This window comes from Cydia splendana, chromosome 4 (assembly GCF_910591565.1).
Source record: "Cydia splendana chromosome 4, ilCydSple1.2, whole genome shotgun sequence".
NCBI classification, from domain to species: Eukaryota; Metazoa; Arthropoda; class Insecta; order Lepidoptera; family Tortricidae; genus Cydia; species Cydia splendana.
This window is the reverse complement of record NC_085963.1, coordinates 13,133,324-13,149,986: the sequence shown is the minus strand read 5'-3', so window position 1 is coordinate 13,149,986 and position 16,663 is coordinate 13,133,324. Positions and strand designations below refer to the sequence as shown.

Here is a 16,663-nt window from a genome sequence, read left to right as displayed (position 1 = left end):
AAGTTCTAAGACGCAAAGAATTCCGTTCTAAATTAAATTTAACAAAATCCATCCTTTATAGAAGTAGATTCATTCAAAGTTAATTCGAATAAAAATTTGAACAGACTTCAAAAACGATTTAAGAACAAGTATTATTTTACCCTTATTTATTGTTGATGATTACAACTCATACGTAATGTTGACAAAATACCTTACTTACCACCTGTATAACTGAAATAACCTCTTTTCTCACCTCTATTAATGGAACACTCTATAAATGAGACAGAAATTTATTTATACCTGGTTAACTGAGACCCTGTGTAAGTGAAATACCTCTTTAAGTGAGACAAATTTGCTCGTCCCTTGAGATCCCACTTATCTAGGTTTCACTGTATATATATTATATAGATAGATCGATTAGTATATGTTTATACTATTATTGTTACTTTAGATAGGTACGTATGTACCCTCTCAATTAACAAACACGAACATATTTGTGATAAGTACCCATGTTTATTAAAGAAATCACAAGGTATATAATATAAATTCAAGCCGTCAAATCAGTCATATCACTGATGTGAGTGATGCGAATCATCGTCAAGGTCGGCGCGACGCGCGCACTCTCTCCGCAGCACGAGCGCGCACGCGCACAGCAGCAGCAACAACAACGCGGATACTGCGCACAGTGCGAACACCCCGCCGCGCAAACGACTTTCACCTGCGATAATACAAGTAAGTAATTAAGTATAATAGCAAATTGCAACAACGGTGTAGAATATAATAGACTGTAGTTGGTCAAAGTCTTGTCACAGAAAAAGGCGCGAAATTCAAATTTTCTATGGGACGATAACAATTCGCGCCTATATTTTTTAAATTTGCCGCCTTTTTCCACTGACAAGATTTGCTTGACCAAGTATAGATACCCAAGTATGGATTTTTAGGGTTCCGTACCCAAAGGGTAAAACGGGACCCTATTACTAAGACTTCGCTGTCCGTCCGTCCGTCCGTCCGTCCGTCCGTCCGTCTGTCACCAGGCTGTATCTCACGAACCGTGATAGCTAGACAGTTGAAATTTTCACAGATGATGTATTTCTGTTGCCGCTATAACAACAAATACTAAAATCAGAATAAAATAAAGATTTAAATGGGGCTCCCATACAACAAACGTGATTTTTGACCAAAGTTAAGCAACGTCGGGAGTGGTCAGTACTTGGATGGGTGACCGTTTTTTTTATTGCTTTTTTTTTTTGTTTTTTTTTTTTATATATGGTACGGAACCCTTCTTGCGCGAGTCCGACTCGCACTTGCCCGATTTTTTTAATGTAGTATCGAACATACAGGTTAATATAATTAGGGCAAAAATATGTACTTAGGTATATAGTCTGACAAAAAAGAGTAGAAATTAAAAAGTGGCAATACTGTAGTGACGTCCCGTTGTCTCATAAGGATTCATTTGAAAAGAACTGAGGATTTTAATTTCTACTATTTTTTGCAGTTTGTCCGAGTCGATATTTAATACCTAGCTTGACTGTACCACAGAATAACTAATAGTACTACCGTACAGAAAATTCACTCCTTCACAAAAGTCAGATTTAGGTATAAAATTATACCTATACTCGCCGCCTGCAACAAAATTGAAACTTATAACCGCGCACGAACGGTGAATCTTCTTTGCGCGAGCGCCACGTGACACGACTATCGTGCGGTCACAGTATAATAAATAGTACTAACGTACAGTATGGACACTCCCTGCCTCCCGTTGAAAGTGCCGCCCACCCGCTCTCGGTTACCTCTCAGTTACCGGCTGGCAAGGACGCGACGACGCGGTGTGCAGAGCGGAGGCCACGTAAAATATTCAAATATTAAACAAATATTTACAAATCCTTTTGTAATGGGTGTGTGTTGTGCTGTGTACGGTTGTTTAAGCTCTATAAACGACAAAACTAAAAGAAAGTTCCACAGATTCCCATTGTATGAATCAAGGCAAGTACATACCCAGTTATTTTTAAAGTGTTTTATGTTTTAGTAGAATACCAACTTACAATAGGTACTTACTTATGTTTAGTATTTCTTTTACCCTATCTGTTTTATTGAGACCTAAACCTATCAGATCACACTGAAAACAACACAATATCTATATGAACAAAAAATCATGTTTTCAACTTACGTAATATTTTGGTGGCCTGAATTTCCTTACAAAAATTTTGTTACTTCGTTTATACTGATTCAAAATAGGAAACTATTGTATAAATCGAGCTTAGATACCCACCTTACAGCATAATAATTATGATTCTTATTTCTTCCTAATTCGCGCAATGAGTTTTGGGTCATTGAGGTCATCGAACTTGTCAACAAAATGGCGGGAACCCTAGCACGTCTTATCTCACTCACACAAGCATGGTACGCGTTCACCTACACGAGCTTAGACTGTGTGCGTAGGAACGCGTTTGTTTAATACATTTGATCGCCAGTGTCCGGGGTGTGGCCATACACCTGCCGGCCCGGGCGGCGCGCCGGCCAAATGTACCTAAACTGCGTAGTGACACCCCCCTGACTGTACCTGCCTGCTGTGATATCTAATGGAAAAAAGAATGAGGACTAATAGTAATATGTACCTATACATAATCAATAATCATATACTAGGTACCTAAGTATAGACGGGATACCTTTCTCCAAAGTAAGCGGTTCAGAATGTCCAGCCTCGAATAAGCTAGCTAGTCGCGGCAGGTGCTGGAGCCAAAAGGCGGCGTCTCGCCCTGCGTCAGCGCCTGCATCGCAACCGTCCGTCGTGCACGCACGCAACTCCTGTACATGTGCGTCCCCGGCGCGGTAGCGGCGCCACTCTTCGGGGCCTGGAGACCTGCATCGGCCATAAACTATACTCAGACACACCCACTTTGTCAGAAGAAAAAGGAGCGAAATTCAAATTTTCTATGTGAAGTCAACTCTTTGCGCCTACATTTTTTAAATTTGCCGCCTTTGGTTTTACTACTAAATTGTGACAGCGTAATATATTTACAAAATGATTACCAGGTATTTAGGTAAGCATGGACCTTATCTTCATGTATATACTTTATCGTACAAAACACAAATATGGCCTTTTAGGCCAGTAATTTCATTCTGTAAGGGCCAGTTGCACAAACGGCATTTAGCAGCGTTATAGGAACTAAGAAGCTACAAAAAAATACAATACAATACAATATGCTAAAGCTTAAACGGTGGCAGACAGTTTGGAGCAACTGTCCCTAAGTATTATTTGTACTCTCCTCTCTTTTTTCAGCAAAATCTTAACTTACCCAAATTTTACGAAGTTGGTGATGTATTTTTGAAACAAGGAAGAAATCCTTCTCTCATCTCTAGTCGCTGGTCGTCGCGCTACTTGAAGCATCAAAGCATCACCCAATAGAGTCACCAAATCTGTTCCGTGTACGGCTCCTGGGGTAGACGAAAATTTACTATATAATAATTGACTTAATCTTATTTATGCACTCGGGAACGTACAAACGACAGGATTGAGTGGAGGAAAGGAGGGGAGGCCTTTACCCAGCAGTGGGACACTAAACTAGGCTAACAAACAACAATAGGCAATGCACTGTGACGTCTGCAGTTGGTACCTCATAATAGAACAGGGTTGGCTTATAGGTAAAATTGTAGTCAGAGGGTCTACCGCGAACCACATTCGACGTGTTGCCTCTCTGTCGCACTTGTAAATTTGTACGTATATAAGTGTGACAGCGAGGCAACACGTTGAACGTGGTTCGCGATAGGCCCCCAGGTCTCCTGTGGGTACCAAATTCATTAGACATCTGTCCCAATTCCCAAAACCATTCAAGTAAAATTAGCATGGGAAGCTAGTGCCAGTTTTATCTTTTATGTAGTCGCTGAAAGCTTGGTTACCTGTATAATTGATCTGTCTTCCTTGCAGGTCGACCCCGCCGGGCTGCGAGTACCGGTACACGAATAGACGCGACACGCGTCGTGCCAGCCGCGCGGCCAGCAGCGCGCCGCCCGCGCCCCAGGTGGCTGCTGTCTCTGCGCGCCCTGTTGCTTCCACACGGCCCAATACAGATCCCTCAGAGTCCCGTGACAGCGGGCCCCAATATTCCCAACGAACCGCTTGGGATAGCTGCGGATTGTAAAAGTGGCTGAACTCATTAGTTACTCAAAAACTTTCAACTATTTCGAATATAGTATAAGTAGATAGATTCATCATCAATATCATTCATATATTTTTCTAATACCACTTTGGTAGTAAACGTCCCGCCTGCCGGAAAGTGGTAGCCGCAGCTTATGCATACCTAGCCCGTGTTGCCGACCCCTTAAAACCTGTAGGTATACTCTCCTTTTTTTAAGTACCGAAAGCCATACCTACTGTAATCCTTCGCGAAAACCTCGGCTGGGTGTTCATTTCACAGCCAGAGCGTTCGCAGGCAAATTTTTTGACCGTCACGCCACATAACACTAAAACGCTTCACACACACCTTAGGTACGTATAATTCATTCGTCCTAACTAGCATAGTGACGACGTTCCTTAGTTTCCTTAGAAGCTACTTTATGGCCGTGATAGCTCATACAGCTATCCACCATCACTTAGCAATCAAAGGGTACCTAATACCTTAGTGAACATTATTATCTTAATTATAAACCGTTAATAGGAGTATGGTTTACCACTGATATTGCATCGGACTTGTCCAATGAAAACATTCGCAACAGTTTTGGTATAACTTTAGTGTCAGCATATTCCGTAACATACGCCGCTCCACGCTTCAATAGTTCATCATATTGTCCGTCTGCAACAGAGAAAAGCAATTTGCCACAGCTCGCATTTGTATTTACTGAACCTTGACCGAAATTTTAACAGATATGTATATGAAATACAAACCGCTGTAGTTTATGGCTTCAAGGTCAGTGGTTCCCAAAAGCAGGTCAAGCTGTATGGTCGGTTGCTTAGTAGCTGAGAGTGCAACGGAAAGTGAATTTGGTAGGTAATACTGTGATTCCGGCAGAAAAATATCTGGTACGGGGCGCATGATACTGCTCCAATTTGATTTCTGAAAAAATGCGTAAGGTTCATAAAATGGTGATATATATGTTTTTAAGACAATATAATTTTGAAAACAGGAACAGTGAAATTACCGAATATACGGCTAATATGTCAGACAAGGGGCTCGCTCTCAAGCATCGAAGTATTTCTAGGTCCACAACGCTGGTGCACCCTAGAGAACGAGTTAAATCGCGCGATATCTTCTCAGCGTCAGTGGCGTTATAGTGCATGTCTTCACCCAAGGCGTGCCAAATATCACGAGGTGACATTACTATCGCACGCTGAAATAAGCCTGTCAATAAAAGAAGCAATGGATTAAGAGTTTGCCAAGTTTCGTGTACAACATACCAGGCTTTATATATTTTTTTAAGTTTTACCAATAGCTCTTGGAGACGTAATGTGATGCAATATACTGTCAGCACCCGCTGAATGCCCTAAGAGGGTTATTGTAGTCGGGTCACCACCGAATGCAGCTATGTTTTCGCGAACCCACAACATTGCCAAGTACTGATCGAGCAGGGCGAGGTTTCCGCGAGCAGCGATAGAGCCTAATGTGAAGAAGGAGAGAGCATGGAGGCGATACGCTACGGTCACCACTACGATCCCTTCTGCGGCCAGCTCTTGACATGGCAAAGTCACTCCACCGCGAGACCATGATTCGCTATACAATATCACCATCACGGGTAAAGATTTTCCATCCGCTCGCTTTCTGAAAAACGTTACGCCGTTAAAGTTCGTACGTTATTGTTTAATGAAACTTATGTTGATGGAATTCTCAATTTCTTACCCGTGGTGTCCAGACGTTAAGGAAAAGACAATTTTCACTGAAGTTGTCGCTTTCACTATCGTTCAACTGCGGACACCGCTGTGGCATCTTGTGTGCAAAAAATGTACGACTCCATCCAGGATGTCGTGTTGGGGCCTGAGTATAATAAATGGTATTCAAATATGTAAGTAATCGAACATTACACATTTAAACACAATAAATGTATACATTATACACAATCAATTTTGTGACACTTACAGCAAATCTATGTGTAAAAGCCGAAGAAAAATCATTAGCAGCGTAGGGAATTCCAAAGAAAACTTCGACAGGAGTTAAAGATGAACTTGTTGTGTAAACCCTTATCTGAAAATTTATATAACTAAGATTTATTATAAAAGATATGTGTAAGTGAAGATAAAATGTCTAAATCCTATAAAAGAACAAAGAGATTCGGACAAGTTATGTTATGACAGACTTGGGTTAGAATCCAAATATGCATGTTTGAATAATATGTACGAGTATATATGACGGTTAAATCTCTGTTGAGAACTTAATATTGGTAGCAGTGGCTGCTAATTTTGTATTGCATTATTTTATATTAAGTTATATTTAATGCTATTTAAGTATTTCATTATACACCATGTTCTAAGTTAGTATATAGTTGTGTAATAAACTCTTATCAGGTTATGGGCCCAGCACGTTTCCACTGCGCACAAATCCGGCCAAATGTAACAACTGTGACATGGAATCTATGTCTACAGAAAAAGTTGAGAGCTAATAAATCCTCCCTAAAAACACTAACGGTGATAGCATATCCGCACCACTGCGTTTTACAGGCCCGATGATGATGCAAGCCATAAATAGCCGAATTTCACTTTAATGTAGGCAACAAAGTCCTATACTACACTAACTATAGATATAGCAATATAAGTATAGGTTCATTAGGATGACGAAGACGTGAATTTAATTCAGTATTTTCTTTTCACATCACCTATTCGGAAAAAGGCTTTTTCTTCCCCGCTAGGAGGGATCAAAGTGGCACTTTTCCTCCCTGCTAGGGGGGATCAAAGTAGCACTTTTCTGTTCTAGGACACGGTTTTTGTTATTTTTTGCATTCTTTTTTTTAGCTTGAATAATATTATTTCGTCTTGGGCGTTAACACTTGAATCCCTCATTACGATTCTACTCACCTTACTCCTACGTTCCTCACTACGCCGTTTGGGATTCTATTGTAGAATCCATCGCTTCATTCAGGATGCAATGTACGCCCTTGACGGAAATATATAATTTTGATCCCTTGTAACACAAACTACTATAACTATATAGGTAAACATGATGCTCCTGGAGCAGTGGGTGCCATAAAGCTTTATACCTACATAAAATAATTGTAATAATATGTTTTATACTTACCCCAACAATCCGTCCTTGTGGTAAAGTTACAGTAGGATCTTGAGCAATTACACAGGAGAGTGTAAACAGGCACCAAAATAAGTATACACTGTCCATTTTGTTTCCACGTACAATAAAACAAAACATAGGTACGGAAGTTCAAATACCGTTTTGCAAACCCGCGCTTTATCTCTGTGTTCCTCTTTGATTCGACGTTGCGATAATACGGTGGACATGCGTGTACCCAGGAACAGTCGTTCGGTCAGTCAGGACGACGGAACTCATGTGAGATGAGCATAACATTATGTTTCGATGGACATTCGGTACAATAACAATTAGATCGTACAATGATTGCGCTCCAGCCCATGACGGGCACCGTGACGACCTACCGTCATTGTTCTAACACGAACAACTCGGTTTGGGACAATATTTTTGAAAATTGTGTAACATGTGGATTAGGGTGGAGTGAAAGTGGTCAAAAAAATTTATTTCTTTTTTGTTAAATTTCCTGTATCATTAATCGATGATCCTAAGTAAAACCTCTATTCATACCAAAAATCAGACATCTAGGACGTAATCTTCAGGTGGCGCACCTTGAAGGTAGTTTACAAAGAACTTTAATTTTTACGCTTAAGTGGCTCCCACTATTCGAAGTCGATTCACGATTTAACTTTATAAACGCGGTGTTTTTAATTGTATCGAAGTGTCATCTCGTATATGAATCGGTTTTATTTGAAGTAAATACAATTAATTGCTTGTGGCGAAGAAGTGAAAATTGAAAGTAAAATGTTACAAAATGCCAAAATCTCGAAAAGATTTGAGGTGTCCTGTGTTTGGCGATCCACAAAAATTAAGTGGTAATATGTTGCCGACGTATAGTGATGTGATTAAATATTACTTATGGCACAGAAACTATCTACTCGAGTTGAATAGTGGAAAAGATCCTTCAGTCAAAGACATTTGTGAAATAATTGCTACCGATATCGAAAATATATGGGCTAAAGCATCTATCCCTACAATTAGTCATCAACAAGTTGTCGCAAGATTGATTGTGTATTACAACAAGTATAAAGGTGTAAAAAAACTGCGTAATGACTCCAAAAAACAAACCTTTTATGAAGATTCTCTGAAAAACTTATTTGATATCGCAACATGTAAATGTATACCCATAGAAGTATGCAAATGTGTAACTAAAGTGCCTGTTGCTGAAGAATTATTCTTGCAAGACCAACGAACTTCGAATACGAAGCCATTTCCACAGAATTGTCAGCTTTGAATCCTAATTTGCTAAGTACTGATCAAAAATATCTGTTTGAGATTTGCACCGCAATTTCTTCTGGTTCGGTGTCGCCCAACTTAGCTAGCAAAGACCCAGGAAAACTGGCTCATTCCCGATGGTTGACTTGCGCAAACAGGATTCTCCGTTTATACATTGGAACAGCTAAACCAACAAAGAATTTGAGGGATCTCGCGACTTTCATTATGAAAGTTTATGCACAAACCTGGTTCGACATAAAGACAAAATCATCATGTAAATATGGTCCAATTCATGTTTTTAACATGGTTAAAAGATGTCAGTATTTACTAGATAACCTGAAAAGTATTGCACTGAAAGAAATTCTCTATTCTATTCAAAGAAATTCATTCTTCACAGACCCAGAGAATTTGTTGCTGGCTATGTTGCAAGATGATGCGTCTCACATAAGGGAGCTGGCTCTTCGAAGAGTGTTAAAAGCACGAAAAGAGACCAAAGGAAAGAAGGTTCGCGAATTTCGACTCCCAGAACTAAGGGCTGACGCATCTACTTATTATGATTTAATAGATTGGACCAAAGGAAAGATTACAGAACCTCCTATGACAATGAAATATAGCGACACAGAAATTTCAAACCTGATTACTTCAGGAGCTTTGATGGATTTCGAAAAGTATCCTTGCCACACTCAGGCTGTCGAAAGGTGTGTCAAGCTGGTAACGTAGGCTTCGTTAGCAGTTTGTGGACCAGAAGCTAGAGATGGATTCATTCGTACAAGGATAAAAGCCCGGCAAGACATACCCGTTTTCGACACCAAATCTCAATATTTTCGTGTTTATGAGCGCCCTGAAACTACTGATTTTCAACAATAAAATGTAATTTTTTGAGTTTATTTTGCTAGTTTATTATGATTTCAGTAAAGTTTATGATTAAAATTGTTAAATAGGTCCATATATCGTTTTCAATAAATCATATATGTGAATGTCAAAAATTGCATTATTTCAAAACTTTAAACCTAATGCGCCACCTTAAGATATATATTTAGAAAACTAAAATTTTGCATAATTACTTCTAATACTATGTATCATCAATTAATGATACAGGAAATTTGAAAAAAAGAAAAAAAAATTTTTGGCCACTTTCACTCCACCCTAATGTGGATGTAAATTACTTAATTTTTAGAAATAAACTAAGTGCATGTTGGTTAAATAAGCACATTTCGTACTCAAAATATAGAATTAAACAGTAACCGAAATTAGTAAATTACCAGGCTATTCAAAAAAATATTTATTTGGATTTAGTAAGTTGGCTTACTAAATTACAATATTACTTACGAAATTTTATGACATAAGTAATCAAACAACAATCATACCATGCATACACTAGCGACAATTTTTGAAATCAAGATTTAAAATCAAATTTACTCAGTAATGATTCGTAATAGTGCTGCATTGGTTGGTTATTTGCAAATCCGATGGTTGCCAGCATTAATCCGTATCCAAGAAGTATTGAAAACAGTTTATGTCTTGATACCCATTGGCATAATCCGCGCTCTGAAAAATATGTTCCCATTCAGACAGGACCTAAAATGTATATTTCGATGTAGTAGGGCTAATTCAGGGTCACCTTTGAGAAGCAATAGGACAGATTTGGAGCCACACTTATATCACCTATATGTATATTCAGATTCCGTTGTAGGGCTGCTGCTCTAGGTAGAGGGCGTTATTACAAACCTAACCCTGAATTTACACACAATATGCACACAACACATTAATTATTAAGAGACGTACCATTATGCCTGTTACCGCTCGTGGTTGGAAACCTCATTAAGGTCGGTTGCTTGGCATACACCAAGATGTAGCGCACGCGTATCAGGTCACTGTTGGTAACGATGTAGTGAGCGGCAGCTCTGTGGTCGGCAGTGTGTCTGTCATATCCAGCTCTGCCAGTGTCTCCGGAATAACCTATATTTAATAATACAAATTAAAAAACCGGCCAAGTGCGAGTCAGACTCGCGCACGAAGAGTTCCGTACCATTACGCAAAAAACGGCAAAAAATCACGTTTGTGGAAAATATTTATCATATTCTGATTTAGTATTTGTTGTTATAGCGGCAACAGAAATACATCATCTGTGAAAAGTTCAACCGCCTAGCTATCACGGTTCATGATATACAGCCTGGTGACAGACGACAGACGGACGAACAGACAGACGGACGGACAGCAGCGGAGTCTTTGTAAATAGGGTCCCTTTTTAGGGTTCCGTACCCAAAGGGTAAAACGGGACCCTATTACTAAGACTTCGCTGTCCGTCCGTCCGTCCGTCCGTCCGTCCGTCCGTCCGTCTGTCACCAGGCTGTATCTCACGAACCGTGATAGCTAGACAGTTGAAATTTTCACAGATGATGTATTTCTGTTACCGCTATAACAACAAATACTAAAAACAGAATAAAATAAAGATTTAAATGGGGCTCCCATACAACAAACGTGATTTTTGACCAAAGTTAAGCAACGTCGGGAGTGGTCAGTATTTGGATGGGTGACCGTTTTTTTTTTGCTTTTTTTTTTGTTTTTTTTTTTTTTTGCATTATGGTACGGAACCCTTCGTGTGCGAGTCCGACTCGCACTTGCCCGGTTTTATTACCCTTTGGGTACAAAGTCATCACACAGAAAACAGATGTACATATTTTGCCAACTTTTCCTTAAACATAGACATTAATTTCGATCAGGGACTGAGGGAGGGCGCGCTAGACTGTGTTTCAGTCTATCTAAATAGTCTAATAATTATACTTAATAGACAAGAGAAAACATCCGAATATCCGAACAGCACTGCACAACTTATTAAGTTAGGTACCCTTGAAGTGCGGAGTGACTGCATGACAATCGTTGATTTAATTCCAATTACGAAATAAGTTGCTAATTCGTAGTATGAACTGAATTTAGTCAATTTAAAAAGAGATTCAACTGAACTGAGTGCTTTTAAAACCCTTTATCCCTTATAAGGTAATTGGTGTAAATTCTGACTTTATGACCTTCATTAGAGCTCGGTTTCTGGTAGTTGATGCCCTCCGGCGCGTCGATGACCTCGCAGAGCGCGACGCAGGAGATGTGCCCGCCGATGCAGCTGGCGCCCCAGCCGAACCCGCCGCGGCTGTACGGCAGGCTGGCGCTCAGCTCGCTGGTTAGGTACAGGCCGTCTCCGACCATTGTACTTTGCTACATGATAAATAGATACGAATTGGATAAGACTAGACAATTAAACATTCAGCTAACCTTCCACATATTAATTGTTGCTCTTCAATTGTTCAAACTATTAGGCACGTGTTTATTTTTATTAATAGTTGTCGTTATTTTATTTTTTAATAATACTTTTTCCTTTATGCCAGAATTTTAGTTCATCCTCATAGCTTTTACCCAATAGCTTCTAAAAGTAGCATTTTAGCGAGCGGGAACGGGAATACTTTTAAATATTAGGCAATGCGATACAAATTCATTGATAGGGTACCTTATTCAAATGCTGTTGCACACTAAAACTAAGCATCGAGTAAAAGTTTTCCAAGTGACTTCCATGATATGCGTAGAAAATGTTATGGTTTCTCGCCAAATCCTTCCATTTTTGTTCCGCGTTGGATTTCGAAGCACTCAAGACTTGGAAAATGTACTGAGGTATCGGTGCAGGCTCAATGGAGTTAACGTAGCATAAAATCTGTTCATACTGCAAGACAGCGGAAGAGGTTTGTAAGTGTTAGTGTTATACAAAATACAAAAGGCGTTCTCCTTTACTGATCGCATTTCTCCACCAATTCTGATGAAATTTAGTGAGCACTTGAACAGGTTCAGTTTTTTGAAAACTTTCATAAAAAACCGGCCAAGTGCGAGTCGGACTCGCGTTTCTAGGGTTCCGTACATAAGTCCGACTCACGCTTGACTGCACATTTCTAATAGGTTTTCCTGCCATCTATAGGTAAAGAACTATTAATGTGTATTTTTTTCAAAATTTTAGACCCATTAGTTTCGGGGGGGAATGGTCATTTTTTGGTTATTTTCTTAAATAACTTTAAACCTATGTATAATTATAAAAAAAAACATGTCCATCTTTGGGTCACTAATTTACATATGTGTACCAAATTTCAACTTAATTGTGGTCCAGTAGTTTCCGAGAAAATAGGCTGTGACAGACGGACAGACAGACAGACGCACGAGTGATCCTATAAGGGTTCCGTTTTTTCCTTTTGAGGTACGGAACCCTAAAAATGGTGAATTTGGACTCGCGAGATTTACAGCGTAGGTACAGAGCCACTAGTTTATTTCTGGTTTGTGGTCGGGCCTGTAACTACGACGGTTAGTACCTATGGAACCGTCAATTTATATGCTAAAATCTTTAGAACAAATTGAATAAGTGAAAACGGGGGCTAAAGTCAATGTTGTTTATACCTTAACCTTAATTCAATGAATAATCAACGTACCGAATCTGGTTGCAAGGTTTTGAGTGCGGGCTCCTTTAGCCGCACAAGAACATAAAACAGTAGGTGTATTATATCACTGACTTTACTCAAGTCCTCTACGTTTATCAGTTGTTCAAGTACGAGATCCAACGCTGGGACGTCACTAATAACGCTCAACTGAAACAAAGTAGTACGTTACCCCCCATATCCACGGGCGCTTTTACAACGCGCGTTAAACAAGCGTTTGAATGGCACAAATGGATACATGTGTATTTATTCACACGACAGCGGTGGCGCTTTTTATCAAGCGTTGTTGAATTTTCGACTTTTTAAGCGCTGGCCGTTAAATCGAATTTAGCGTGCGGACAGATTCAAGCGCTTTTCTAACGCGCGTTGAAAAAGCGCTCGTTAGTATGAAGCCTTAGCATATAATTATTCTCGGCAAGCAGTCTATCTATCTATATATATAAATGCAAGTGTCCTGACTGACTGACTGACTGACTGACTGACTGACTGACTGACTGACTGATTCATCAACGCAGAGCCGAAACTACAAAAGATAGAAAGTTGAAATTTGCACAGATTACATTTATAAAGTGTACAAGAGATAAGAAGCGATTTTGAGAAATTCAACCCCTAAAAAGGGGATGAAAGTTTGTATATGGGGTTCAAGTTTTATTTTAAGCTAGGAATTTGAAACTTTGTAAATATATATATTATTAAAATACAAGAAAACTAATTTGAGCGTTTATGAAAATTCATCCCCTAAGGTGGTGAAAAAGGGGTTGAAAGTTTGTATGGATATCAAATATTTTTTCGAACGCGGGACTTGAATCTTTGTATTTGTTGATATTATTAAAAGACAGGAAAAGTAATTTCAGCGTTTTGTAAAATTCATCCCCTAACAGGGTTAAAAAGGGGTTGAAAGTTTGAATCCATTACAAATAAATAAATATAAATATTAGGGGACATCTTACACAGATCAACCTAGCCCCAAACTAAGCAAAGCTTGTACTATGGGTGGGGTATATACATACTTATATAGATAAATACATACTTATATACATAGAAAACACCCATGACTCAGGAACAAATATTAGTGTTCATCACACAAATAAATGCCCTTACTGGGATTCGAACCCAGGACCATCGGCTTCGCAGGCAGGGTCACTATCCACTAGCCCAGACCGCTCGTCGAAATGTTTTGAAACTTCTTAGAAAGGCATAATAGCCGATTCCAAAAAAAAGGTAATTGCAAGGTTTTTGGAAATTCAGCCCCTAAGGGGGTTTAAAAGGGGATGCAATTTCAACATGGGGTGCAAATTTTATTTTAAGCTAGGACCTTGAAACTTTGCAAAAGGGTATTCAATTAAAATACAAGAAAACTAATTTCAGCGTTTTTGAAAAATTCATCCCCTAAGGTGGTGAAAAGGGGGTTGAAAGTTTGTATGGATATCAAACATTTTTTCGAACGCGGGACTTGAATCTTTGTATTTGGGGATATTATTAGAAGTTAGGAAAAGTAATTTCAGCGTTTTGTAAAATTCATCCTCTAACAGGGTTAAAAAGGGGTTAAATTTTTTTAATCCATTACAAATGCTTTGAAACTTCTTAGAAAGGCATAAATAATAGCCGATTACAAAAAAAAAGCACTTGCAACGTTTTTGGAAATTCAACCCCTAAGGGGGTTAAAAAGGGGATAAAAGTTCGTCTTGGGATGCAAATTTTATTTTAAGCTAGAAACTTGAAACTTTGCAAAAAGGTATTAAATTAAAATAAAAGAAAACTAATTTCAGTGTTTTTGTAAATTTATCCCCTAAGGTGATGAAAAAGGGGTAGAAAGTTTGTATGGATATCAAACATTTTTTCGGGCGCGGGACTTGAATCTTTGTATTTGGAGAAATTATTAGAAGACAGGAAAAGTAATTTCAGCGTTTTCCTTAAAAGGGTTAAAAGGGGGTTGAAAATTATAGAAAAAAAGTAAAGTAATTTCAACATTGCTTGGAAATGAAAATTATAGGTACTAATAAAGATGTAAAATGTTGAGATAAAATTCCACGCGGACGAAGTCGCGGGCAACAGCTAGTATACCTATAAATCAACTGCATAATTTTCTTTGTTAAATGCTGACTATTCACATTGTCGGCGATGACTTTCATATAACACTCGCCCGCACAGCTGCTGTGTGATGTGGGACTGCTGCGCCCAGCTTCGAGTGGAAAAACAAAAATTGTGGACATCCACAGCGGCGCATGGTTCACATACGGATTGTATATGTGTACCTACTTGTGTAGTCATTTGCAGCGCGTGTTTTCCCTTGCATTTTATTAAGACATTTAAGTACTATTTGTATGTTTTTGATTGATCACAAATATTTTGTTCCTGAGTTATGGATGTTTTCAATGTAGGTACCTACTTATATAAGTATGTATTTATAGATATATCTATACACAAATCTTATTTATTGAGCTTAGGTAATGTAAGACTAGGTCGGCAAACCACGGTTCCCCATTAGCCGCATGCCATGCGGCTCTTTGAAGGTACGATTGCCGCTCTTCAAGGGATCACGAACATCATATTAACTAAGAGTTTTTAGACCACTGAAAATAACATATGCGGCTGTTTCAGATTCCTCAAATTGGTGATTCCTACTGTGGTTGGCCATTCTTCTCAAAAGTTTGGCGACCGCTATAAGTAGGTCGACTTGTGTAAGATTTTCTAATTTTGTTATTCATTTTGCTTATCTAAATTTATAAAATCTGTGTAGCATTATCGTACCTATATAAGTTTTAATACACTTTAAACGAGTTTACCAATTCGTCCATGTCCTTCACCCCATTTTTTAAGAAAGCTGGAGGGAATGGCCTTAAGCAGCTTTCGTATCTGAAACTAAACGCCGCTGCTACGAACAAACTCCATTTCATGTCACAGGCTTTGAAATCCTTTTCAAGTATACATCTGTAACATAAATATTATCTTATAGAAAATGATTGTGGATAGGTGCTTAGGTTAAGAATGACCTTTTAACAGGTTAAAAAACTCGCTCTTGTACCTAGTTTGCCCCTCTACTCAAGCATGGCATTGCCTTTTATTCCCTGCGTTAAAATTGTGACTTAATTTAATTCGCTCATCCCCAAGGAGGCTACAAGACTCATATTCAGTGTTCGGGTGTGCAGTTGATGTAGATAAGGGTATCTAATTACACACGACTTTACTAGACTTTCAGTTTAAACTACTTTAAACTGTTCGTCGGGCTATGATCAATTAAGATAAAGGTACAGGCATTGCTACAATTTGAACGAAATAAGTATAAGCACCCTACATGCCCACATCCACAAGCTATTAAATATTGTCCACAGGAGAGAAAACTGTACCTACCTATTATTGTTTTTATACTATTTTACCTTAGTTGAGCAGCTTTTTTCGCAAGAGTGTCTAGTTTTTGCTGACTGTTATCTGGTATAGCTTCAGATGTGGACACAATATTGTAAATAGTGCCATTATCAGATAACACGTCTAGCTGTTTTTCCATTATATTCTATTCGTAATACATCAGTCCATTTGGTTTGTTTTCATCACATTTAAAATCATAATTTTAATAATTTATACTGCCTAATATTATATCTAGATAATGTAATGACATATTATTTTTTGAAATAGCTATTTATTCTTTAAATGATTAGTTATCATTTCTTCGTGGCCAGATATTCTTTTAAAACTTGCCGCGTTATCATTTTTCAGATGGTAAGTCTCATTGAAATAAGGCGGCCCTAAGATATGTTGCCAGAA

At 38.7% G+C, this 16,663-nt stretch overlaps 2 protein-coding genes across 3 annotated transcripts; both read right to left on the bottom strand.

Moving 5' to 3' along the window:
* Positions 1 to 536: 536 nt before the first annotated feature.
* LOC134789896 (carboxylesterase 5A) lies at positions 537 to 7,596 on the bottom strand. 2 transcript variants are annotated; one of them, XM_063760575.1, is made up of 11 exons: positions 7,200 to 7,596; positions 6,048 to 6,152; positions 5,811 to 5,945; positions 5,401 to 5,728; positions 5,116 to 5,315; positions 4,862 to 5,030; positions 4,648 to 4,769; positions 3,877 to 4,105; positions 3,276 to 3,414; positions 2,646 to 2,839; positions 537 to 697 (listed from the first exon to the last, which is right to left on the bottom strand). In XM_063760575.1, exons 1-11 carry the CDS (start codon positions 7,323 to 7,325, stop codon positions 549 to 551), a joined length of 1,896 nt encoding a protein of 631 aa, XP_063616645.1. In that variant the 5' UTR covers positions 7,326 to 7,596; the 3' UTR covers positions 537 to 548. The 2 variants fall into 2 exon arrangements, with proteins under 2 accessions (XP_063616645.1, XP_063616646.1); XM_063760576.1 differs by lacking the exons at positions 6,048 to 6,152; positions 7,200 to 7,596 and having other exon boundaries at positions 5,401 to 5,732.
* Positions 7,597 to 9,708: 2,112 nt separating this feature from the next.
* Positions 9,709 to 16,516, bottom strand: LOC134789506 (protein mono-ADP-ribosyltransferase PARP16). The gene is made up of 7 exons (XM_063760086.1): positions 16,279 to 16,516; positions 15,688 to 15,832; positions 12,896 to 13,051; positions 11,935 to 12,144; positions 11,462 to 11,645; positions 10,221 to 10,394; positions 9,709 to 9,983 (listed from the first exon to the last, which is right to left on the bottom strand). Exons 1-7 carry the CDS (start codon positions 16,404 to 16,406, stop codon positions 9,832 to 9,834), a joined length of 1,149 nt encoding a protein of 382 aa, XP_063616156.1. The 5' UTR covers positions 16,407 to 16,516; the 3' UTR covers positions 9,709 to 9,831.
* Positions 16,517 to 16,663: the final 147 nt, after the last annotated feature.

Coding starts and splice junctions, on each gene's coding strand:
- LOC134789896 (XM_063760575.1), bottom strand. CDS start 7,325: ATGTTTTGTTTTATTGTACGTGGAAACAAAATGGACAGTGTATACTTA. Junction 2,840..3,275: donor ACCAACTTCGTAAAATTTGG/GTAAGTTAAGAT, acceptor TGGCCGATGCAG/GTCTCCAGGCCCCGAAGAGT. Junction 698..2,645: donor ACCGCTTACTTTGGAGAAAG/GTATCCCGTCTA, acceptor GTATTATCGCAG/GTGAAAGTCGTTTGCGCGGC.
- LOC134789506 (XM_063760086.1), bottom strand. CDS start 16,406: ATGGAAAAACAGCTAGACGTGTTATCTGATAATGGCACTATTTACAAT. Junction 13,052..15,687: donor TGAAGGACATGGACGAATTG/GTAAACTCGTTT, acceptor ACTTTGTTTCAG/TTGAGCGTTATTAGTGACGT. Junction 9,984..10,220: donor GAGCGGTAACAGGCATAATG/GTACGTCTCTTA, acceptor CATATTTTTCAG/AGCGCGGATTATGCCAATGG.